The sequence below is a fragment of the Phacochoerus africanus genome, chromosome 8 (genome assembly GCF_016906955.1).
Source record: "Phacochoerus africanus isolate WHEZ1 chromosome 8, ROS_Pafr_v1, whole genome shotgun sequence".
NCBI lineage: Eukaryota > Metazoa > Chordata > Mammalia > Artiodactyla > Suidae > Phacochoerus > Phacochoerus africanus.
The window spans coordinates 62235165-62259879 of NC_062551.1; the positions used below are offsets into that span (position 1 = coordinate 62235165).

Below are 24715 nucleotides of genomic sequence, written 5' to 3' on the forward strand. Positions count from 1 at the left end.
CGCTTCTCTGAGCCACTAAGGGGGTGGGAACTCCTGCTGTTCTGGAACTTCCATTCCCCCCCAGGCAGGCCAAAAAAAGAAAGAAATCAGCCCTTAGATATGCATCTTAACTCTCTAGGGCCATTGTCCAAAGCATGGACTTACTTCCTATTTTTCTAGATCCTGAATTCCCCTCAAGGCACACCTTATGGGGATGGCAGCAGGGGCCCGTTCCTCTTAGAACTGGAATGGCTCGCAACCTTCCCCGCCTACACACTAATAGAATTCGTAAACATATAAAATAATGTCTTTGTCCTTTGAGAGCAGGCTAGGCTTGAAGGAGTCTGGAATAACGTCTCTTCACGCCTTTAACAACGACCAAAGCCCCTCCCGCTGGGTCGGAGCACCGTTTTCTCCGCCTTCCTCCGGGTACCTCGCAGCCAAAGCTTTGGTGGACCGGATGGAGGCCACGTTCTTGAGGTCTCAAAGCTCTAGGAACTACATTACTCGGAAGAGCATAGGCGGAGAGACACCGTGATGAACCAATGACGGGTCTGGAACGCGGGCTTTCCCCGGAGGAGCATGCGTCAGGGGCGGGACTTCCGGCATCCTCTCCAGCCGTCATTTTATTTGGCTGCCACGGAGTAGGGTTCGCTGTTGTGGTAACGTTGACCTCAGTTCTGGATCGATGTCCTGATGAAAGAGTGAGAGAGGAGGAAGATACTCACATCTGTCGCCCTCATTTTAGCGTCACTCCTGTTGTCTCCTGGGGTCGGTAACGGGAAGGTCCGAGAGGAGGCTCTCCCCGCTGCACCCAGGCGTGTCAGCGGTTCTGAGACGCAGCCTGGCAAGAGGACCGCTGCTCCTGGCCCTCTCAGACCACAGACTCCAATGGCGGTGGTCGCGCTGAGGGACCCGCCTCAGGTAAGTGCTTGTCCTCAGCTCCTCCCCGCCCCTCACCCCTTCAGACGCTAGAGTCTCGCCTGCTCACTTGCCTGCAGCCCAGGCCCCGGTGTGCAGGCCGGTGAGATGGTCGTGAGTGGGAACCTGTTTGTAACAGTTTGATGCTGCGTGGGAGAGGTTACAGGTGCAGGGACCCGGAGATGCAAAGGCTTGGAGGTCGGATTGAGCCGGGACTGAGTACAGCAACTCTCCTTTCTGTTAGAAGGAAGATGCAGCTGAGCCAGAATCAGGCCTGCAGTGTTGCTGCCTGAGAAGTTGGTACCTATTTTACCCCGTCCAAAAGAAGCTCCAACTAGTTGCAGATAGGAAAATAGTCTGTGAGGGGTAAGGGAGGAAGCAGGAAACACAAGAGGATTAATTGCCTAGGTGAATGTAGGTCAACCAGAATAACTGCCTTTGATATACAAGAAGTGGTTGAATTCTGGATCCATTTTTGGAGAAGGGATAAGCCAGACTGTGGGTGTTGCCGGTGGCAAGAGAAAGTAAGTAGACAGAAATGACCTCCAGGCTTTTTTTTTTTTGCCCAGAAGTGGAAGAGGGTCCTGGGAATCTGAAATTCATTTCTGGGGCTGGGTGTGGACAAAATTAAATCAGGGAATAGGGGCAGGTGGGAGGTCTCCTAAACAGCATTTTATTTTATTTTATTATTATTTTTTTTTGTCTTTTTGTCTTTTTTGTTGTTGTTGCTGCTGCTATTTCTTGGGCCGCTCCCGAGGCATATGGAGGTTCCCAGGCTAGGGGTTGAATCGGAGCTGTAGCCACCGGCCTACGCCAGAGCCACAGCAACGCGGGATCCGAGCCGCATCTGCAACCTACACCACAGCTCACGGCAACGCCGGATCGTTAACCCACTGAGCAAGGGCAGGGACCGAACCCGCAACCTCATGGTTCCTAGTCGGATTTGTTAACCACTGGGCCACAACGGGAACTCCCAGCATTTTATTTTTTAATTTTGATTGTTTTGCCTTTTTAGGGCCGCACCCTCGGCACATGGACGTTCCCAGGCCAGGGGTCGAATTGGAGCCGAAGCTGCCGACCTACACCACAGCCACAGCAATGCAGGACATCTTCGACCTATACCACTGCTCACGGCAACGCTGGATCCTAACCCTCTGAGCGAGGCCAGGGATCGAACCTGCATCCTCATGGGTACCAGCTGGATTCATTATCGCTGAGCCACAACAGGAACTCCCCTTAAACAGCATCTGAGGCTTTCCCTGGCATTGAGATCCATTAGAGAATTGGTTGTGCTGAATTCTGTTTGAATTTTGCAAGCTCTGTACAAGCCTCATCTGAAGCACATAGGTGTGTCCAGGGAGAATCCTACGGAGTGGAGCAGGAAGTTGGCAGGGCTGCAGTGGAGCAGGAAGTTGGCAGGGCTGCGAGAAAGCAAGTTAGGCTCTGAAGATGTGAATGAGGTAGTACCGCCTTCTGTGCATGTAGAGAGGAAGTGTGAGGTTATGGCTCCTGGGCCCCAGTCTTGAAATCTTACAAGTAAAGATGAGCTTGTGTCTTGGAGGTATCATTTGGGAGACCCAGAGGAATTGCTTGTCAGGAGGGATGGGGGCTTTCAGGCCAGGCCCTAAGCTTTGATGACATCTGCCTTCCTGCCTGTTATTACTGAGGACTGTACACAGTAATGAGTCCGTGAAGAGACAGCAGGCATCTCACACATCTATTCCACAGTCATCCTCCACCAGAGCTCCTCACCTGACTGTGGAATAGGTGTGTGAGGAGATGGATTGTATATTCTTGGGGGGATGGTTGAAGCTTTCATTTGTCCTCTTCGTGACAGGGTGGTGTGACCTTCGCAGACGTTGCCGTGCGCTTCTCCTGTGGGGAATGGAGGCTCCTTGATGAGGCTCAAAGACGCCTGTACCTCGATGTGATGCTGGACAACTATACACTTATATCCTCCCTGGGTAAGACCCCCACCTGTCCCAGTGACCTGGACGAGGCTCTGTATGCTGCCTTACCACTCTTTCCAAAGGAGGTTCTCTGTCCTTCTCACACGTGGGGTAGGCACTGCTTGCTCCCACAGTTTTCTCTGCAGTTATAACTAGAAGCTGGCTTGCCCTTTCCCTGGAATAGGTCAAGGTTTCCAGATTGGTTCCATTTCTACGGCCCCTCCTTTTCCTTGTGCTTGTTGATGGAGTTGCCGTCATTGTTATGATGAATACTTGTATGGGCTATTATTCAACTCTGTCCTCTAGTTCTTTTTATGGTGTTGATGGTGTTTTCTCCCTGTTCCTTCCCACCCTAGCTTTGAGGTATACGTGACGAGGAAAATTCTATGTATTTAAAGTATTTAAGGAATTCCCATTGTGGCTCAGCAGTAATGAACCCAACTAACATCCATGAGGACTCGGGTTCAATATCTGGCCTCACTCGGTGAGTTAAAGGGTCTGGCATTGCGGTGAGCTGTGGTGTAGTTGGTACATGCAGCTCAGATTCGACCTCTGGCCTGGGAACTTCCATATGCCTTGAGTGTGGCCCTAAAAAGCAAAAATAAAATAAATAAAACTTTTTTGGAGTTCCTGTTGTGGCTCGGTAGTTAACGAATCTGACTAGGAACTATGAGGTTTCGGGTTTGATCCCTGGCCTTGCTCAGTGGGTCAGTGGGTTAAGGAACCGGCGTTGCCCTGAGCTGTGGTGTAGGTCGAAGATGCGGCTGGGATCCCATGTTGCTGTGGCTGTGGTGTGGGCTGGTGGCTACAGCTCCGATTAGACCCCTAGCTTGGGAACCTCCACGTGCCATGGGTGTGGCCCTAGAAAAGACAAAAAAAGACAACTTTTTTTTAAAGGGGGGATGGGCTGGGTATTTGGGATGGAAACGCTGTAAAATTGGTTTGTGATGACCATTGTTTAACTATAAATATAATGAAATTCATGAGTTAATAATGAAAGTATTGGTGTTCCTGTCATGGCTCAGTGGTTAACGAACCCAACTGGTATCCATAAGAATGCAGGTTCTATCCCTTGCCTTGCTCAGTGGATTAAGGATCCGGCATTGCTGTGAGCTGTGGCTTAGGTCGCAGACGCAGCTCAGATCCTGTGTTGCCGTGGCTGTTGTGTAAGCCGGCAGCTGTAGCTCTGATTTGAGCCCTAGCCTGGGAACCTGCATATGCACCTATTAATCCCCAATTCCCGTCCATCCCACTCCCTCCACTCTCCCCCTTAGCAACCTTAACTGTTCTTCATGTCTGTGAGACTGATTCTGCTTTGTAAATAGGTTCATTTGTGCCATATGTATAGATTCCACATGTAAGTGATAGATGGTATTTGTCCTCTTTCTCACTCACTCTACTTAGTATGACAATCTCTAGTTGCATCCGTGTTGCTGCAAATGTTATTATTTTATTGTTTTTTTATGATTGCGTAGTATTCCATTGTATATATGTACCACATTTTAACCCATTCATCTGTTGATGGACATTTAGGTTGTTTCCATGTTTTGGCTAGTTTAAATAGTGCTGGAATTTCCCGTTGTGGCTCAGCGGTAATGAACCCAACTAGTATCCTGAAGGATGCAGATTTGATCCCTGGCCTTGCTCAGTGGGTTAAGGATCCAGCGTTGCTGTGAGCTGTGGTGTAGATCACAGATGGGGCTCGAATCTGGCATTTCTGTGGCTGTGGCATAGGCTGCAAGCTGCAGCTCCGATTCATTCCCTAGCCTGAGAACTTCCATATGCCACAGGTGCTGCCCTAAAAAAGCAAAAAAAAAAAAAAGAAAGTGAATAGTGTGGCTGTGAACATAGGGGTGCATGTATCTTTTTGAATTGTAGTTTTGTCTATATATGTCCAGGAGTGGGATCGATGAATCATATTGGAAGTTTTATATTTAGTTTTCTAAGGAACTGCCATACTGTCTTCCATAGTCGTTGTACTAATTTACATTCCCACCAAGAGTGTAGGAGGATACATTTTCTCCACACCCTCTCCAGCATTTGTTATTTTTTGACTTGTTAATAATGGCCATTCTGATAGGTGTGAGGTGGTACCTCTTGGTAGTTTTGATTTGCATTTCTATAACAACTAGTGATGTTTAGTATCTTTCCATTTGCCTACCGGCCTTGTGTATGTCTTCTTTGGAGAAATGTCTGTTTAGGTCTTCTGCCCATTTTTCCATTGAGTTATTTTTTTTGTTGTTGGGTTGTATGAGTTGTCTGTATATTTTGGAGACTGAGCCCTTGTTGGTTGCGGTATGTGCAGATATTTTCTCCTACTCTGTATGTTGTCTTTCCATTCTGTTTATGGTTTCCTTTGCTGTAAGATATGTCTTTTTCGGAGTGAACTATTTCACTTAGCACTGTGTCCTCCAGGTTTTCTTATGTTGTTGTGAGTCCTGCTTTTATGGCTGAATATGTCTACGTTTTCTTTATTACTTCATCCACACCTTAGAATGTTTTCATATATTGTCTCTGTAAATAATGCTGCAGTGAATATGCAGATACGGATTTTTGTTTCCTCGGGCTATATACCCAGAAGTGGATGTGGTAGATCAAATGGTTGTTCTATTTTCAAATTCTTTTTTTTTTTTTTTTCTTTTTAGGGCCATATCCATGGCATATGGAGGTTCCCAGGCTAGGGGTCCAATCGGAGCTATAGCCACTGGCCTGTGCCATAGTCATAGCAGCACGGGATCCGAGCCGCATCTGCAACCTACACCACAGCTCACGGCAACGCCGGATCGTCAACCCACTGAGCAAGGGCAGGGACCGAACCCGCAACCTCAAGGATGCTGAGTCAGGTTCATTTACACTGAGCCACGATGGGAACTCCTTTAAAAAATTATTACCAGGGATGCACACAGAGCCTTTTTCCTGTGTTTTCTGCTCGGAGTTTTAGGGTTTTAGGTCCTACATTTAATTCTTTAATCCACGTCAATTTCATTTTCATTGGTTCTGTACTCTGGGGATCCACTTTCATTCTTTTGCTTGTGGATATCCCGTTTTCTCAACCTTATTTGTGAAAGAGACTGCCTTTTTCTATTGCATATTTTCTGTGCACTTGTCAAAGATTAGTTGACGGCCTTTGTGTGAGTTTGCTTCTGAGCTGTCTGTTCCATTGGTCTATTTTTATGCCAGTACCATACTTTTTTTTTTTTTCTTTTTTGGCCGTGCACACAGCAGTGATAAGGCCAGATCCTTAATCTGCTGAGCCACCGGGGAACTCTTTGTTTCCATCTTTAATTTCTTTTATTATTGTTTTATCATTTTCAGTGTACACATTTTTCTACTCCCTGGTTAATTTGCTTCCTTTTTATTGGTCTTGATTCTATTAGTGCAATTGCTTTCTTCCTTTCTCTCTAGATAGTCCATTGTTATTGTGCTGAAATGCAAGTGTTTTATAAGTGTTGATTTTGTATTCTACAACCTTCTGGGGTTTTTTTTGGTTTTTTGGGGTTTTTTTTGTTTTTTTTTTTTGCCTTTTCTAGGACCGCTCCTGCTTCATGTGGAGGTTCCCAGGCCAGGAGTCGAATCGGAGCTGTAGCCGCCAGCCTGCACCAGAGCCACAGCAATTAGGGATCCGAGCCACGTCTGCGACCTATACCACAGCTCACGGTAACACCGGATCCTTAACCCACTGAACAAGGCCAGGAATCGAACCCACAACCTTATGGTTCCTAGTTGGATTCATTAACCACTGAGACACGATGGGAACTTCCAACTTTCTGGTTTTGATTATTCATTCTAACAGTGTGATGTTAGAGTCTTTGTGTGTGTGTGTGTGTGTGTGTGTGTGTCGTGAACCCATGGCATATAGAAGTTGCTAGACCAGGAATTGAATCTGAGTTGCAGATGCAGTAACACAGGATCCTTTAACTCACTGCATCAGGCTGGGGATTGAACCCACACTTCCACAGTGACCTGAGCTCCTGCAGTTGGATTCTTAACCCACTGTGCCACAGTGGCAACTCTTATTTTTTAAATAAAAAAAAATTTTTAGGGCGTCTCATGCAGCATTTGGAAGTTCCTAGGCTAAGGGTTAAATTGGAGCTGCAGCTGCTGGCCTACACCACAGCCACAGCGGCACCAGATCCCATCTGCGTCTGTGACCTACATGGCAATGCCAGATACTTAACCCATGAGCGAGGCCAGGCATTGAACCCAAATCCTCATGCATACTAGTCAGGTTTCTTACCTCTGAGCCACAATGGGAAATCCTAATTTTTTGGCCTCGCCCACAGCTTGCGTAAGTTCTTGGGCCAGCGATCAAACTGGCATCTCAGCAGCAACCCAAGCCGCCATAGTGAAAACGCCAGATCCGAACCCAGTGCTCCACAAGAGGACTCTGTGGGAGTCTTTTAGTCTTCTGTACATAAAATTATGTTGCCTGCAGAGAAGATTTTGCTTCCTCCTTTTGGATTTAGGTGCCTTTTCTTTCTTATTGTTGCCTAGTTCGTCTGGGTAGACTTGAGTACCGTGTTGAATAAAAGTGATGAGAGAGTGCTGGTCTTTGTCCTTGGTTGCAGAGGATCAAGAACCTTTTAGCTTTTACCATGAATATGGAGTAGGCCGTGAGGTGTCATGTAGGACATATATCATGGTCAAGTTCATTTCCTTCTGTACCTAATTTGTTGAGAGTTTTCAGAATGAAAATATGCTGAACTTTTGGGAGTGCTTTTTCTGAGTCTATTTCGAAGATCATACAGTTTTTGTAATCTAATCTGCTAAGGTGGTGTCTCGCATGCATTAACTTTGTCTTGAAGCATCTTTGCATCCTAGGGGTAAGTCCGACTTGATCAGGGTATATTATCTTTTTCTAGTTTTATTGAATTTGGTTTGTTAGTATTGAGGATTTCTGATTGTGTGTTCATCATGAATATTGGGCTGCAGTTTTCTTGTATTGACCTTGTGTAGCTTTGGCAGCAGGGTAATGTTGCCCTCATAAAAGGAGTTTGGAAGTGGTTCATCCTCTTCAGTTTTTGCAACTTTGTAAAGGGTTGAGGTTAAATCTTCTTAAGTGTTTTGATAGAATTCACCAGTGAGGAGTTCCCGTCGTGGCGCAGTGGTTAACGAATCCGACTAGGAACCATGAGGTTGCGGGTTCGGTCCCTGCCCTTGCTCAGTGGGTTAAGGATCCGGCGTTGCGGTGAGCTGTGGTGTAGGTTGCAGATGCGGCTCGGATCCCGAGTTGCTGTGGCTCTGGCATAGGCCGGTGGCTACAGCTCCGATTAGACCCCTAGCCTGGGAACCTCCATATGCCGCGGGAGCGGCCCAAGAAATAGCAACAACAACAACAAAAAAGACAAAAGACAAAAAAAAAAAAAAAGAATTCACCAGTGAAAGTGTCTGACCCTGGGAGTTTCATTGCTGGCAGATTTTTGGTAACTGATTCAATCCACTTAATAAGTGTTCATTTTTTTTTTTTCAGTTTTTTGATTCAGTCTCAGTTGTGTGTTCATAAGACTCTATTCACTTCTTCTAGGTTATGAGATCTGTTGGATTTGACTTATAGTAGTTTTGTGTGATCCTTTGTATTTCTGTGTTTATTTTCTGATTGCCATTTTCCTTTTTTGGCCACCCCGAGGCATATGGCATTCCTGGGCCACAGATTCAACCTAAGCCACAGCTTGGGCAATGCTGGATTCTTAAACAGTGCCGAGCTGGGGATTGAACTTGCTTGCATCCCAGCACTCTCAAGAAGCTGCAGCTGATCCCGTTGCACCACAGCAGAAACTCTGTGTTAACAGTTTTAATGCTTTCTCCATTTTTGATTTCGAGTCCTTTCTGTTTTTTTCTTTGTGTGCCTAAAGGTTCGTCAGTTGTTTATCTTTTCAAAAATTAACTCCTTGTCTCCTTTATGATCTCTCTTCTAGCTTGTTTCATTTATTGCTGCTCCGGTATCTGTTTCCTTTCTTCTGTTAATTTTGGGTTTCATTCGTTTTTCTCTTGAGATATAAAGCTGTTCGGGATTTTTTTTTTTCTTTTATTTTTTTAGATCTGCACCCAAGGCATTTGGAGGCTCCCAGGCCAGGAGTCTAATCAGAACTGTTGCTGCCGGCCTCGCCGCAGCCACAGCAACAGCAGATCCAAGCCGTGTCTGCTACCTACACCACAGCTCACCACAACGTCAGATCTTTAGCTCACTGAACAAGGCCAGGGATCGAACCCGCAACGTCATGGTTCCTAGTTGGGTTCATTTCTGCCGCACCACGATGGGAACTCAAATCTTTTTTTTTTAGGGCCACATCCATGGCATATGTGAGTGCCCTGGCTAGGGGTCAAATTGGAGCTGTAGCCACTGGTTTGCACCACAGCTCATGCAATGCTGGATGCTTAACCCACTGAGCGGGGCTAGGAATCAAACCTGCATCCCCATGGATACTAGTCAGGTTCGTTACTGCTGAGCCACACTGAGAACTCCAAGATCTTTCTCATTCTAAACATAAGCATTTGTTGCTCTTAAATTTTTCAGATTTAATTGCTTTTGCTGTGTCTGTAAGTTTCTCTGTTTCCTGTGTTTTGCTGAAGTTGGATAGAATGTTCTGTATACATCTATTAGTCTATTTAATCTAAAGTATAGTTCAAGTCCAAAGTTTCCTTACCTGTTTTTCTTTGTGGGTGATCTATTCATTATTGAAAGTGGAATATTGAAGTTCCCTATCATGGTTTATTCCTGGGAGCTATTCATTCTGACTTGGGAGTGATTAATATTTGCTTCGTATGTTTAGGTTCTCTGATGTTTGGGTGCATACACACTTAAAATTGTTATATCTTCTTGATGAGTGGATCACTGTATTATTGTATCATGACTGTCTCTGTGGCAGGTTTTGTTTTTTTTTTCTTTTATATGATGCAAGTATAGCTTCCCTTACTGGTCTTTGTTTCTCCATTTGTCTGGAATTTGGTTTTTTTTTTTTGTTTTTTTTTTTGCTCTCTTTACTTTTAGCCTATGTCTTTAATCCTGAAGTGAGACTTTTTGGCAACATATAGTTGGGTCTTCTTTTTATTATCCATTAGGCATTCTTGTCTTTGAGTTGAATTTTTAAAGTCTTGCAATTGCCATGTTGTTAATTGTTTTCTGACTCTTACTAGTTTTTTTTGGTTTTTTGTCTCTTGGTATCTTTGTTTTTGATGATTTTCTCTGGTGCAATGCTTTAATACCTTTCTCTTTCGCCTATGTATTAATTTCTGCTTTGTGGTCACCACAAGGCTTGCTTTAAGTATATTTGTAACATTCTATTTTAAGCTGGATAACAGCTTTACTGGAATGGAATTCAAAATTCTACAAGTTTACTCATTCCACACTCTTTTTATTTATTTTTTATTACATATTTGTTAATTGTTTTAATCTTTTATTTATTTATTTTTTTTGTCTCTTTGCCTTTTCTAGGGCCGCTCCTGTGGCATATGGAGGTTCCCAGGCTAGGGATCGAATCGGAGCTGTAGCCACTGGCCTACGCCAGAGCCACAGCAACACGGGATCCAAGCCACGTCTGCCACCTACACCACAGCTCATGGCAACTCGGGATCCTTAACCCACTGAGCAAGGCCAGGGACTGAACCCCCAACCTCATGGTTCCTAGTCGGGTTCATTAACCACTGTGCCACGATGGGAACTCCAATGTTTTAATCTTTTTTTTTTTTTTTTTTGGCTTTTTAGGCCGCACCTGAGGCATGTGGAAGTTCCCAGGATAGGGGTCGAATCAGAGCTACAGCTGCTGGCCTGCACCACAGCCACAGCAACACGGGATCTGAGCCTTGTCTGTGACCTTCACCACAGCTCACAGCAATGCCAGATCTCCTACCCACAGAGGGAGGCCAGGGATCAAACCCACATCTTCATGGATACTAGTCAGATTCATTTCTGATGTGCCACAACGGAAACATCCAATACCCTTATTATTTTTATTTATTTATTTATTTATTTTGTCTTTGTTATTGTTGTTGTTGTTGTTGCTATTTCTTGGGCCGCTCCCGCGGCATATGGAGGTTCCCAGGCTAGGGGTCGAATCAGAGCTGTAGCCACCGGCCTATGCCAGAGCCACAGCAACTCGGGATCCGAGCCGCATCTGCAACCTACACCACAGCTCACGGCAATGCCGGATCGTTAACCCACTGAGCGAGGGCAGGGACCGAACCCGCAACCTCATGGTTCCTAGTCGGATTCGTTAACCACTGCGCCACAACGGGAACTCCACCCTTATTATTTTTTGATGGTTCCTGTTTTCACACTTTATATTGTGTAACTATGAACAAATTATTGTGGTATTATTGTTAATACTTTCGTCTCTTAACCTTTATACTAGAATTAGTGATTAACATACCATCATATTAGAGAATTAGGATATTGTGCATTTTCCTATATAGTTACCTTTTATGGTGCTTTATTTTATTTTCATGTTTGTGTGTGTGTGTGTGTGTGTGCGCGCACGTGTGTGTGTCTTTTTTAAGGCCACACCCTCGGCATATAGAAGTTCCCAGGTTAGGAGCCCAATCGGAGCTACAGCTACCAGCCTAGCCCACAGCCACAGCAATGCCAGATCCAAGCTGCGTCTGCTTTCTTTTCTTTTTTTTGCTTCTTATGGCTGCACCTAACATATATCGAGGTTCCCACACTATGGGTCCAATCGGAGCTATAGCTGCCTGCCACAGCCACAGCAACATCACATCTGAGCCTTGTCTGTGACCCACACCACAGCTCTTGGCAATGCCGGATCCTCAACCCACTGAGTGAAGTTAGGGATCAAACCTGCAACCTCATGGTTCCTAGTAGGATTCATTTCCACTGCGCCACGACAGGGACTCCCCATGTGGACTTTCTTCACTTCTTCACTCTATTTCTCTTTTTCTCTCCCCCCACTCACTGGATAATTGCAATACCTGTCTTCAAATTCATAGATTTTGACTTTTGCTTGAATTGGCTCTTGATACTCTCCATGTTGCTTTGTCTCATTCTTCACCAGAATTTCTTCTTAAGTTAGTTTGTTTTATTTTATTTTATTTTATTATTTTGTCTTTTGTCTTTTTAGGGCTATACTCACAGCATATGGAGGTTCCCAGGTTAGGGTTTGATTTGGAGCTGCAGTTGCTGGCCTATACCACAGCCACAGCAATGCCAGACCCGAGTTGTGTCCGTGACGTACACCACGGCTCACAGCAACGCTGGATCCTTAACCTACTCAGCAAGGCCAGAGATCGATTTCATGGATGCTAGTTGGGTTCATTAACCATGGAGCCACGACAGAAACTCCTAGTTGGTTTGTTTTAAATGTGAGAGTGTCATTATTGTAATGTAAGCTTAATGCCCAGCTGATGAAGTTAATTTTATCAACTCAGAATTTTTGCAAGTACCTGAAATTTCTATTTTATTATATGTTTTTTTGTTTTTTGGAGGTTTTTGTTTTTGCTTTTTAGGGCCATACCCATGGCATATGGACGATCCCAGGATAGGGTTTGAATCAGAGCCATAGCCACCTAGCCTGTGTCACAGCTACAGCAACGCCAGATCCAAGCTGTGTCTGCAACCTACACCTCAGCTCACGACAGTGCTGGATCCTTCAACCCACTGAGCAAGGCCAGGAATTGAACTCAAGTCCTCATGGATACTAGTCTGATTCGTTACCACTGAGCCACAATGGGAACTCCATTACATGGTTTTCTATCAAACTTTTCAAAGCATTCCTGAATGTGTTCCAATATAGCTTCTTTGGGATGATTTTCATCAGATGTAACACATGATTTACCAAAGACCTTGAATCTAAACAAAATTTTAAATGATTGACTTTTAGATAAAAAAGGTAGAAAGTCATTAGATTATTGAGACTTTTTTTTTTCTCTGACCATACTTGTGGCATGCAGAAGTTCCTTGGCCAGGGATCAAACCCATGCTACAGAAGTGACCTGAGCTTCCGCAGTGACAATCCTAGATCCTTAGCCCACTGAGCCACCAGTGAACTCCTTTTGAGACTATTCTTTTTCAATGGACATTTATTGAAATGCTTCTTCCAATACAACAGTTAATATGATTGAATGTTTAAAACACAAAGGCAGAATAAGAGTACAGCTAAGCCCCTAGTCATATTTCTTTGACAGAGGTAAAGCTAAGCATCTTTCATGCAAGTTAAATGAGTCTCTAGTATTTCCATCTAGTTTCCATATAGTAAATATATATTTGCCATCTTGGTTCTGGTTGCTTTCATTCTTCTTTTTTTTTTTCTTTTGCCTGTTCTAGGGCCGCTCCCGCGGCTTATGGAGGTTCCCAGGCTAGGGGTCTAATTGGAGCTATAGCCACCGACCTATACCAGACCTACAGCAACTCAGGATCCGAGCCGTGTCTGTGACCTACACCACAACTCACAGCAACACCAAATCCTTTACCCACTGAGCAGGGCCAGGGATCGAACCCGCAACCTCATGGTTCCTTGTTGGATTTGTTAACCACTGGGCCACAATGGGAACTCGGCTTTCATTATTCTTGAAGATTTTAACACCCATACAAGTCCCAAAGTGTAAGAAAAGATAAACTTTTCTAGTCATTGGTTAAGAGCAATGTAAAAGCACATGCTGGTTGTGTTATTTCAGTCATATGAGAAATTTTCTTTTAGAGACCAAGTAGAACAGTCCTGCTGAAACACCAGTGCAATGAGGAGTCAGTATGGAAAGAGGCAGTCTTTCCCATGTGTTATTGATACCCTACTGGAATTAGGGTGTGTGTGTGTGTATATAGTACATATATGTGTGTGATCATATATATAATGATCTGGTACTGCTCCATTTTTTCTTATTTTGATGTGTCTTAGATGCCTGTGGTATCACACTGAGAATCCTATCAATTTTTCATATGATATTTCCCACCTATTCATTTATCAGTTCATCTGTTGATGCTTCACATCTGGGTGCCTTTTCAGAGAGTAGGCATACTAGAAACTCCAGTAGCACTGGTTGAAAGTGTAGGGTAACTCCTCTGTCCTGTTGCCACTCTCAGCCAATGTTTGTGAGCCCAGTAGGTGCATTGATTGTGGATGAAAGTCCACCTGTCCCCTGCAACTGTTAGGTGTGGCAACCAGGGACTGTCCCTTAGTGTACCCTGAGCTAGCCTATTTTGTTTTTCAGCATTTATGCCTCTTTGAAGTTGAACAACTTGTTTTGGTTCAGTTTTGGCCATGGCATGCAGTGGCTTGATGTGGGATATCAGCTCCCAAAGTAGGGATTGAACCTGAGCCATGGTGGTGTGAATCCTGACTGCTAGACCATGTGGGAACTCACAAACTTGTTTTGTTTGTGTTTGTTTATTTTATTTTATTGAATTGTCTCTCTGTGTTTTCTTGTAGCTATTGAACTTTGTTCAAACAATTATTTTGACAGTCTGTAGATCTCTGTTTGCTTGGGTGTGATTTCTGATAAATTGTGGTATTTATGTATTGGTTTCATGTTTCCTTGATGTTTTGTGTTTCCTGTGCCTTGTATTGATGGCTGTTGATTTGATGGTGTAGTTAGTTCTTCCAAACTTAGTGTTACAGTTTTGCTGGAAAAAGACCTACACCTCTGGTGAGTGCAAGGGTGTCAGCATAGTGGGCTGTGACCATTCTTGTTCTGGGGAAGGCCCACCTGTGTTGGTCTTTGTGAAGCTTCTTCACCTGGAGTGATTGTGAGTGAAGATACCAAGAGTCCTCAATCCATGAAGTGGAGGGCGTCCAGAGCAGTGGTGAAGTCCGCTGGGAACTCCTGATCTCTTTTCCCAATGGAGGACCTTATGGCCAAGGGGATCCCCATTGGTGCTCAGTTGGCTCTTGGGCACCCTGCTAGTTGTGTTGGTGCTGGTGTCTGACGTGTTGGCACCTGTTGAGGATCGACAGAGCTGGGATATATTGTTCAGGCCCTTGTGGAATGATAGTGGTTATGGGGTCTGGGTCACTGGTTAGCCCTCAGTAGCCTTGGCTTTGGTTTGTGATATGTGGCTATGCAGGGAGCAACTGTGGAGTGTGTGTCTGGCTGCACATATAGACACAGAGGCTGTTGGTCTGTGGAACTGGCTTGTCTATAGCCAAGTTGTCTCCAGTGCCCGAGCCCCAGGCTGACATGATGTAACAGTGGAGTCAGGATCTGAAATGCCTGCACCTATAGCAGGCACAGCACTTCTGGTTCCATGACATATACAGGGTTGGGGGGTGTGGCAGCCCTGATCTTGGGAGGGCACAACAGCTCATTCTGAGGGGTGGCTCAGTAGTTTCATCCTTATTAGGGCGTCCACTATTGCCATGGCTGTTGGGTAACTCAGTAGTGAAAGCTCCATGGTCCACTGTAGAGCAGGCAGACAAGTCCACTGGGACTCCAGTGGCACCTGCCCCTTGGCTGATAGAGATGGCCCAGTGATAACCCAAGTCCTTATTTGCTAGTCATCTCCCGATGTCTCTGCTAGGACAGTCTCTTCAGCAATTCTTTATGTGTGCTTATTCTTTTTTTTTTTTTTTTTTCAGGCTTCACTGTGTTGTGGTCAGTTTTTTGTTTTGTTTTGTTTTTGTCTTTTTAGGCTGCACCTGCAGCATATGAATGTTCCAAGGCTAGGGGTCGAATCTGAGCTGTAGCCGCCAGCCCACACCACAGCAACACCAGATCTGAGCTGCATCTGCGACCTACACCACAGCTCATGGCAACACCAGATCCTTAACCTACTGAACGAGGCCAGGGATTGAACCTGCAGCCTTGTGGATACTAGTCAGATTCTTTTCCACTGAGCCATGACGTGAACTCACTAGTGTTTTTTGTTTGTTTGTTTGTTTGTTTTTGACTTTTAGAGCCACAGCTGTGGCACATGAAAGTTCCTGGGCTAGGGGTTGAATAAGCTGCAGCTGCTGCCTACATCACAGCCACAGCAACCCCAGATCTGAGCTGGAATGGCAATGCCAGAAACTTAACCCACTGAGCAAGGCCAGGGCTAGAACCTGCATCCTCAGACATTAGTCGGGTTTGTAACCCACTGAGCCACAATGGAACCTTCATGTAGTTGGTTCTTAATTGGATGCTTGAGCATTCCAAGGCTGATTAAATTTCTTCATGGACAGCTGTTCAATCTTTTTTTTTTTGGTATTTTTAGGGCCGTACCCATGGCATATGGAGGTTCCCAGGCTAGGGGTCGAATTGGAGCTGTAGCCAATGGCCCATGCCACAGCACTGCCAGATCCCAGCCACATCTGTTATCTACACCACAGCTCACATTCTGCTGAGCCACAATGGGACCTCCTGTTTAATCATTGTTTTTGGTGGCAAGGGGTGGTATTTCCTGTTGTACTGTTTTGTCGACATCACTTACCTTGTGCTCTTTTCGGGGTCTGCTTTGTGCTGAGTTGATTTGGGACAGGGCTGGCTATTCAGTCTTGTTTTCCTTTCAGTGCCTGTATCCTCCATGTCCCAGGTAGTTGCACTTATAGGACTTAGGGGGAAGAGTCTTTTCTGCATCATGGGATATACTTGACTAGAGGTGCTCCAAAGGGGCCTGGGAGCTGTGAAGAGTGTGACATTAGGGCTATGGTAAGAATATACCAGGAGGGAGTTCGTGCTATGGTGAGTAGCTTCAGAATCCATTGTTGCCCTTGCAGTGGCTCTGGTTGCTTCTGCAGCTCATATTCGATCCCTGGCCTGGAAGCTTACACATGCAAGGGAAACACTCCCTCCCCCCAAATGTATAGCAGAAACCGGTCTTTGTTCAACCAGAGTTTTGGAGCCATTGCCACTGGTCACACCCCATTTCTAATCTTAACTCCTCCACTGTTGACCATTGGCCAACCTGTTGGTTCCACTGCTTTGTCATTTTTACTTGACTTCTAGCTCAGGATCATCTCCACTTCTATGGACTCCTCCTATCACACATTTCTCTCACCACTCTTTCGGTATTACTCTAATCTTGCCTTGGCCCTCATATGTTGTGCTGTGAGGTGTGAACTTATGTTTATATCGACCTCAAAACACAATCTGTTCTGATGTTGTTTGCACAGCCTTGATTACACCCTTTTACTGACTTTCACATTAGCAGTGGAAAAGTTCCTACAGGAAGCTATAGTCAGAGAAATAGGCACTAGATGCTGCTTTTCTTCCTTGTGTCACACCCTATTTTTGTATCCTTCCCCTTGGCAAGGTCCCCACCATCTTCAGACCATAGGAGCCCAGGAATGCTGCTGCTTAAACTGAATTCCAACTCTGTAGTCTTAAAAAGAATCTCATTTATGGAGTTCCTGTCCTGGCTCAGTGGTTAATGAATCTGACTAGGAACCATGAGGTTGTGGGTTTGATCCCTGGCCTTGCTCAGTGGGTTAAGAATCTGGCGTTGCCATGAGCTGTGGTGTAGCTTGCAGAGGTGGCTTGGATCCCGCTTTGCTGCGGCTGGGGTGTGGGTTGGTGGCTACAGCTCCGATTTGACCCCTAGCCTGGGAACCTCCATATGCCATGGGAGCGACCCTAGGAATGGCAAAAGGCAAAAAAAAAAAAGAATCTCATTTACTTGAAAATACTCATTCTTGAATGAGATAGATGTGCTTTTTTTTTTTTTTTTTTGTCTTTTTGCTATTTCTTGGGCTGCTCCCGCGGCATGTGGAGATTCCCAGGCTAGGGGTCCAATCGGAGCTGTAGCCACTGGCCTAGACCAGAGCCACAGCAACGCGGGATCCGAGCTGCGTCTGCGACCTACACCACAGCTCACGGCAACGCCGGATCGTCAACCCACTGAGCAAGGGGCAGGGATGGAACCCGCAACCTCATGGTTCCTAGTCGGATTCGTTAACCACTGCGCCACGATGGGAACTCCAGATAGATGTGCATTTAAGTTGAGCTATTCCCTGCTTATGAAATCAACCTGTATTTCATGAGTGTTTTTTGCATTCAGGTTGTTGCTGTGGAGCAGGGGCTGTGGAGTCACGCTTAGAAAAAACAGTTCCTGCAGGAGTCTCACAGGCTTGGTCTCCTAAGACAGCTCCATTTTCCCAGAAGATCCACCCCTGCGAGATGTGTGGTCCAGTCTTGAGAGACATTTTCCACTTGGCTGAGCCACAGGAAACACAACCCAGCCAGAAACTGTTGAGGTGTGGGGCATGTGAGACACAGTTTTATATACTTTTGGAAAGCCGTGTGTACAGGACATCGTTTTTTAAGAGCTACACATTCCATTTATCACAGAAGCCTCTTTCTTCTGGGAAATTTCTGGCCCCCATGGGATGTCTGCAGCAACAGGCTACTCATACTGTGGAGACACGAAATAAAGACACCCAGTGGGGGTCAGCTTTACAAAGCAGAAGTCATCACTGGGGAGAGTGCAAAAAAGCCCTCAGCCCTGGACAGACACTTGTTCAAGACCAGGGTGTCCACAGTGGAAGACAGTGTTTTGTTTGCAGTGAATGTGGGAAAACATTCAGGTTCAAATCTACATTCATTATACACCAGAGAGTCCACCCTGGAGAAAGGCTTCATGTATTTAGCAAATGTGAAAAATCTTTTAGACAAAGCTCAGCCCTCAGTCAACATGGAAAAATTTATACTGGTTCAGTACAGGACAAGTGCAGCAAATGTGGAAAATCTTTAACCCACAAATCTGTTCTAATTTATCGCCAGAGATTGCCCAGTGGAGAAAATAGTTCTGTGTGCAGTGACTGTGCAAAATCTTTTCATCATAGCTCTGTGTTCATGCGACAAAATGGAGTGTTTTCTGGAGAAAAATTTTATAAGTGTAGTGACTGCGTGAAATCTTTTACCTGTAGGTCTGCCCTCATTTATCATCAGAGAACTCACACGGGAGAAAGACCTTATGAGTGCAGTGAATGCGGGAAATGCTTTACCACTAACAACATCCTCCGTAATCATCAGAGAACTCACACAGGACAAAGACCTTATGGGTGCAGTGAGTGTGGGAAATCTTTTACCTCTAATAGTGCTCTCTGTTATCATCAGAGAGTTCATTCTGGAGAACAGCCTTATGAGTGCAGTGAATGTGGGAAGTCTTTGAACTCTCTGTCTGCCCTCAAATATCATCAGAGATCTCACACAGGAGAAAGGCCTTATAAGTGCAGTGAATGTGGGAAATCTTTTACCTGTAGATCTTCCCTCAATTATCATCAGAGATCTCACACAGGAGAAAGACCTTATGAGTGTGGTGAATGTGGGAAATCCTTTACCAGTAACCGAGTCCTCCGTTATCATCAGAGAACTCATACAGGAGAAAGGCCTTATGAGTGCAGTGAATGTGGAAAGTCTTTTACCTCTAAAAATGCTATCCATTATCATCAGAGAGTTCACTCTGGAGAAAAGCCTTATGAGTGCAGTGAATGTGGAAAATCTTTCAAATCTCAGTCTGCCTTGAGATATCATCAGAAATCTCACACAGGAGAAAGGCCTTATAAGTGCAGTGAATGTGGAAAGTCTTTTATTACTGCTGCTTTTCTTCGTTATCATCAGAGAGTTCATTCTAGTGATTGGCCTTATAAGTGCACTGAATGTGGGAAATCTTTTACTTCTAAATCCAGCTTTGATTATCATAAAGGAGTTCATTCTAGAGAAAGGCCTCGTATAGGGTGCAGTGAATGTGGGAAATCCTTTACCAGTAGCAACGCCCTCCGTTATCATCAGAGAGTTCATTCTGGAGAAAGGCCTTATGAGTGTAGTGACTGTAGGAAATCTTTTACCTATAGGTCTTCCCTCACTTATCATCAGAGAGTTCACACTGGAGAAAAGCCTTTTGAGTGCAGTGAATGTGGGAAATCTTTTACCACTAACTCCAGACTTCGTAAGCATCAGAAAGTTCACAGTGGAGAAAGGCCTTATAAATGCATTGAATGTGGGAAATCTTTTGCTAATAAGTCCAACTTTCAGTATCATCAAAAAGTTCACTCTGGAGAAAGGCCTTATGAGTGTAGTGAATGTGGGAAATCCTTTATCCAAAGATATAGCCTTAATCTACACCAGAGAGTTCACACGGGAAAAAGTCCTCATAGTTGTAGTGAGTGTGGGAAATTTTTTATTACTAAGAGTAATCTTACTGAACACCAGAGTGTTCACACAGGAGAAAGGCCTTATAAATGTGGTGAATGTGGAAAATCTTTCATCTCTCGGCCTGCCCTCAGATACCATCAGAGATCTCACACAGGACAAAGACCTTATGAGTGCAGTGAATGTGGGAAATCATTTACCACTAATTTTAACCTCCATTATCATCAGAGAGTTCATTCTGGGGAAAGGCCTTATGAGTGCAGTGAATGTGGGAAATCTTATTTTTCTAAGTCTGCATTCATTTCTCATCAGAGATCTCACAGAGGAGAAAGGCCTTATGAATGCAGTGACTGTGGGAAATCTTTCTACTCTCAGTCTGCCTTCAGATATCATCAGAAATCTCACATGGGAGAAAGGCCTTATAAATGCAGTGAATGTGGGAAATCTTTTATTTGTAGGTCTTCCCTCAGATATCATCAGAGATCTCACACAGGCGAAAGGCCTTATAAGTGCAGTGAATGTGGAAAATCTTTTACCTCTAGCTTTAACCTCCATTACCATCAAAGCATTCACACTGGAGAAAGGCCTTATGAGTGCAGTGAATGTGGGAAATCTTTTATTACTGCTGCTGTTCTTCGTTATCATCAGAGAGTTCATTCTAGTGATTGGCCTTATAAGTGCACTGAATGTGGGAAATCTTTTACTTCTAAATCCAGCTTTGATTATCATAAAGGAGTTCATTCTAGAGAAAGGCCTCGTATAGGGTGCAGTGAATGTGGGAAATCCTTTACCAGTAGCAACGCCCTCCGTTATCATCAGAGAGTTCATTCTGGAGAAAGGCCTTATGAGTGTAGTGACTGTAGGAAATCTTTTACCTATAGGTCCTTCCCTCACTTATCATCAGAGAGTTCACACTGGAGAAAAGCCTTTTGAGTGCAGTGAATGTGGGAAATCTTTTACCACTAACTCCAGACTTCGTAAGCATCAGAAAGTTCACAGTGGAGAAAGGCCTTATAAATGCATTGAATGTGGGAAATCTTTTGCTAATAAGTCCAACTTTCAGTATCATCAAAAAGTTCACTCTGGAGAAAGGCCTTATGAGTGTAGTGAATGTGGGAAGTCCTTTATCCAAAGATACAATCTCAATCTACACCAGAGAGTTCATACAGGAATAAGTCCTTATAGTTGTAGTGAGTGTGGGAAGTCTTTTATTACTAAGAGCAGTCTTACTGAACACCAGAGTGTTCACACAGGAGAAAGACCTTATAAATGCAGTGAATGTGGGAAATCCTTTGCCAGTAGCTCCAGCTTCCGTTATCATCAAAGAGTTCATACTGGAGAAAAGCCGTTCAAATGTACCAAGTGTGGGAAATCTTTTACCACTAATTACCTCCTGCGTATTCATCTGAGATCTCACACTGGAGAAAAGCCTTATGAGTGCAGCGAATGTGGGAGATCCTTTGCCAGTAACTCCAGCTTCCGTTATCATCAAAGAGTTTCATACTGGAGAAAAGCCGTTCAAATGTACCAAGTGTGGGAAATCTTTTACCACTAATTACCTCCTGCGTATTCATCTGAGATCTCACACTGGAGAAAAGCCTTATGAGTGCAGCGAATGTGGGAAATCCTTTGCCAGTAACTCCAGCTTCCGTTATCATCAAAGAGTTCATACTGGAGAAAAGCCGTTCAAATGTACCAAGTGTGGGAAATCTTTTACCACTAATTACCTCCTGCGTATTCATCTGAGATCTCACACTGGAGAAAAACCTTATGAGTGCAGTGAATGTGGGAAATCCTTTACCAGTAGGTCCAGTCTCTGTTATCATCAGAGAACTCACATTGGAGAAAGGCCTTATATATGTAGTGAATGTGGGAAAGCTTTTACTCGTAGCTTCAGTCTCCATTATCATAAGAGTGTTCACACTGGAGAAAGGCCTTTTAAGTGCAGTGAATGTGGGAAATCTTTTATTAACATCTCCAAATTGCATTGTCATCGGAGAGGTCATACTGGAGAAAAGTCTTAAGAGTGCACTAGTGGGAAATCTTTTATGGGTAAATCTTTCTGAATGTTGGAGAGTTTAAACTGGAGAAAGATAGATTTACAGAGAATGTGCAATTTCCTTGTTCAGTATACAAATGCTGGAGGGAACTGGGAGGACATCTCTCTCAATTGAGTCTCAATCCAAGTGTGTCTGAAATCAGCATGATTTTTTCTCCTTACTCAGATTAGAAATTAGAGTTTTCAGGCGCTGTTGAAGGGCATACATCCTCCAGGTCTACAAAAAGGCATTTCCTGATCTCCAGAGTTCTTCAAAACATTGTCACTTGTTGTAAGACCATTGTGTCCAGGGGAAACTATAATTGATATAGAAACTCTGTTTTAATAAGGAGTGGAGGAAACTGCAGTTAGATGGAACCCATTCTAACTAAAGGTGCATCTAGATGTTTCTATGACGTTGTCTGTGGGATCAGCTTATACACAAATATCTAGACCTCCAGATACAATATTAACTTTTAGCTGGAGTCATTGTCAGACAAAATATTTGGAAAGGTTTTCTTTTGGACTCCTGTCACACCCAGTGAATTTTACCTCAAGGCCCTTACTTCAGAGGTAGGAAAGAAAGAAGAAAGGGGGTGTGGCTCTTGTGATCCAGACAGCATTCCTGTTGACTCAGGTAAAAATGTACTTCATTGCTTCCCATATTTGCTGCCACTGAGGAAGGACTGATTCTGACAGGGCATGAGGAGAGAGTTGACAGATTCAATATAGGGTTGGTTGCCAGAACTATTTTCCAAAAGGAGTAGGACATACAGATTTTTTTTTCCATCTTCAGCCAATTTTTAAAGCTTTACTAAAGCATAATTTACATATACAAAACTGCATATATTTGAAGTATGTGAGCTGATAAATTTTCACCCAGCTATGAACCTCTGAAACCATCACCATAGAACTAATAATGCTCCATCTGTTATGGCATATTTACCTCATGTCCTGCTATAATCTCTCCTTACAACCCCTGCCTGTCCAAGTAACCACTGATTTACTCTTCCCTTAGAATTAGATACTTTTGCATTTTCTTGAATGTATCTAATTGGAATCCTAAACTGTTTACTGGGTTTATTTCCTTCTGATTTTCTTGGTTTCATAACTATTTGCAATTCTTCATGAGCTATAAGTAGCTCATCTTTTTATTTTTTGATGAATAATGTTCTTATCATTGGTTGTACCATTGTTTATTCCTCTTTTTCTGGGTATTTAGGTTATTTCTAGGTTTTCACAATTGAAAATAAAGCTGCTACAGATAATTGTGTCAGTTCTTTATACTAATGTGTTTCTGTTATCTTTTCTTTATAATTCAGTGCAATCAGTGTCTGAGTCACTGGGTAGGTGAATATTTAACTCTGATGAAACTCAAGAAACCGATTTTGTTTTATTTTATTTGCTTTTTGTGCTGTGCCCAGGGCATGCAGAAGTTCCCAGGCTAGAGATTGAACTCTGGCCACAGCAGTGACAACCCTAGATCCTTTGCCACTAGACTACCAGAGAACTCCCAAGAAACCGATTTTATTTATTTATTTACTTATTTTGGTGTTTGGCCACCCCACGGCATCTGGAGTTCCTGGGCCAGGAAGACCTATGTGGCAGCTGCAGCAACGTGAAATCCTTTAACCCACTGTGCCAGGCCATGGGTTGAACATGCCCCTTGGTGCTAGAGACTGCTGATTCTGTTGTGACACAGCAGGAACTCAAACTGATTGTCCCCCCCTTTTTAGGACCGCAACTACAGCATATGGAAGTTCCCAGGCTAAGGGTCAAATCATCTACAGCTGCCGGCCTATGCCACAGCTACTGCAATACAGGATCCAAGCCATGTCTTCAATCTATACCACAGGTCATGGGCAATGCCAGATCCATAACCCTCTGAGAGAAGCCAGAGATTGAACCTGCATCCTCATGGTTACTAGTCTTGTTTTGTAAACCACTGAACCACAGCAGGAACTCCCTGTCTGCTTTTTAAAAATACGAATTATACCTGTTTTCATCACTTATGTCCAGGCATTCAGTAAAACAATAAATAGCCCCATTTTGTAGCTTTTGCCAATTTCCAAGATATAAATTCTTCCACCATGAAGGTGGAATGTGCTCAGAGAAGGAGCAGAAAAATGCTACTTGGGGGTCACTTGGTTTGGTGGAAAACTGAACAGCATGCACTGGAAGAGGATTTACAAGACCAAGCCAACCACAGTTTCAATGGCTGCAAGCTGGTTGGAGGTTCCAGAGGCCCTGTAGGCTGGAGAAAGTCCTTGGGCATTTTTTTTTCTTCTTTAGGCCACTCCCATAGCACTTGGAAGTTCCCAGGATAGGGGTCTAATCTGAGCTACATTTGTCTTACTACACCACAGTTCATGGCAATGCTGGATCCTTAACCCACTGTGGGAGGCCAGGGATTGAACCCTCATCCTCATGGATGCTAGTTGGGTTCATTAATGCTGTAGAACAACCGGAACCCCTGGGCTGGAGAAAATCCTAACCAGCCAGAAGGACAGGATCTCTGAACATTCTGAGAGGTTCAGTAGAAACCCTGAGCAGCCTCACCTTAGTAGTGAATGATACCAATAATACAAGAGGCTAGGGAGTTACCATTGTGGTGCAGGGAAAACGAATCGACTAGTATTCTTGAGGATATGGGTTTGATCCCTGGCCTCTCCCAGTGGGTTAAGTATCTGGTGTTGCTGTGATCTGTAGCGTAGGTCTCAGATGCAGCTCAGATCCCTCATTGCTGTGGCTGTGGCATAGGCCAGTAGCTGTAGCTCTGATTCGTCCCCTAGCTGGAAACTTCCATATGCTATGGGTG

The 24715-nt window shown here is 44.3% G+C and overlaps 2 protein-coding genes across 2 annotated transcripts; both read left to right on the plus strand.

The window, feature by feature from the left end:
• Positions 1 to 539: 539 nt before the first annotated feature.
• On the plus strand, positions 540 to 20735 carry LOC125133307 (zinc finger protein 850-like; the record flags this gene model as incomplete). Its single annotated transcript, XM_047791415.1, has 3 exons — positions 540 to 903; positions 2738 to 2864; positions 17767 to 20735. Coding segments are annotated over exons 1-3 (3129 nt in total), but the record flags the coding sequence as incomplete, so codon positions are not given.
• Positions 20736 to 20742: 7 nt separating this feature from the next.
• Positions 20743 to 23144, plus strand: LOC125132957 (zinc finger protein 709-like; the record flags this gene model as incomplete). Its single annotated transcript, XM_047790841.1, is given in 2 exon segments — positions 20743 to 21357; positions 21359 to 23144. Coding segments are annotated over 2 exon segments (1140 nt in total), but the record flags the coding sequence as incomplete, so codon positions are not given.
• Positions 23145 to 24715: the final 1571 nt, after the last annotated feature.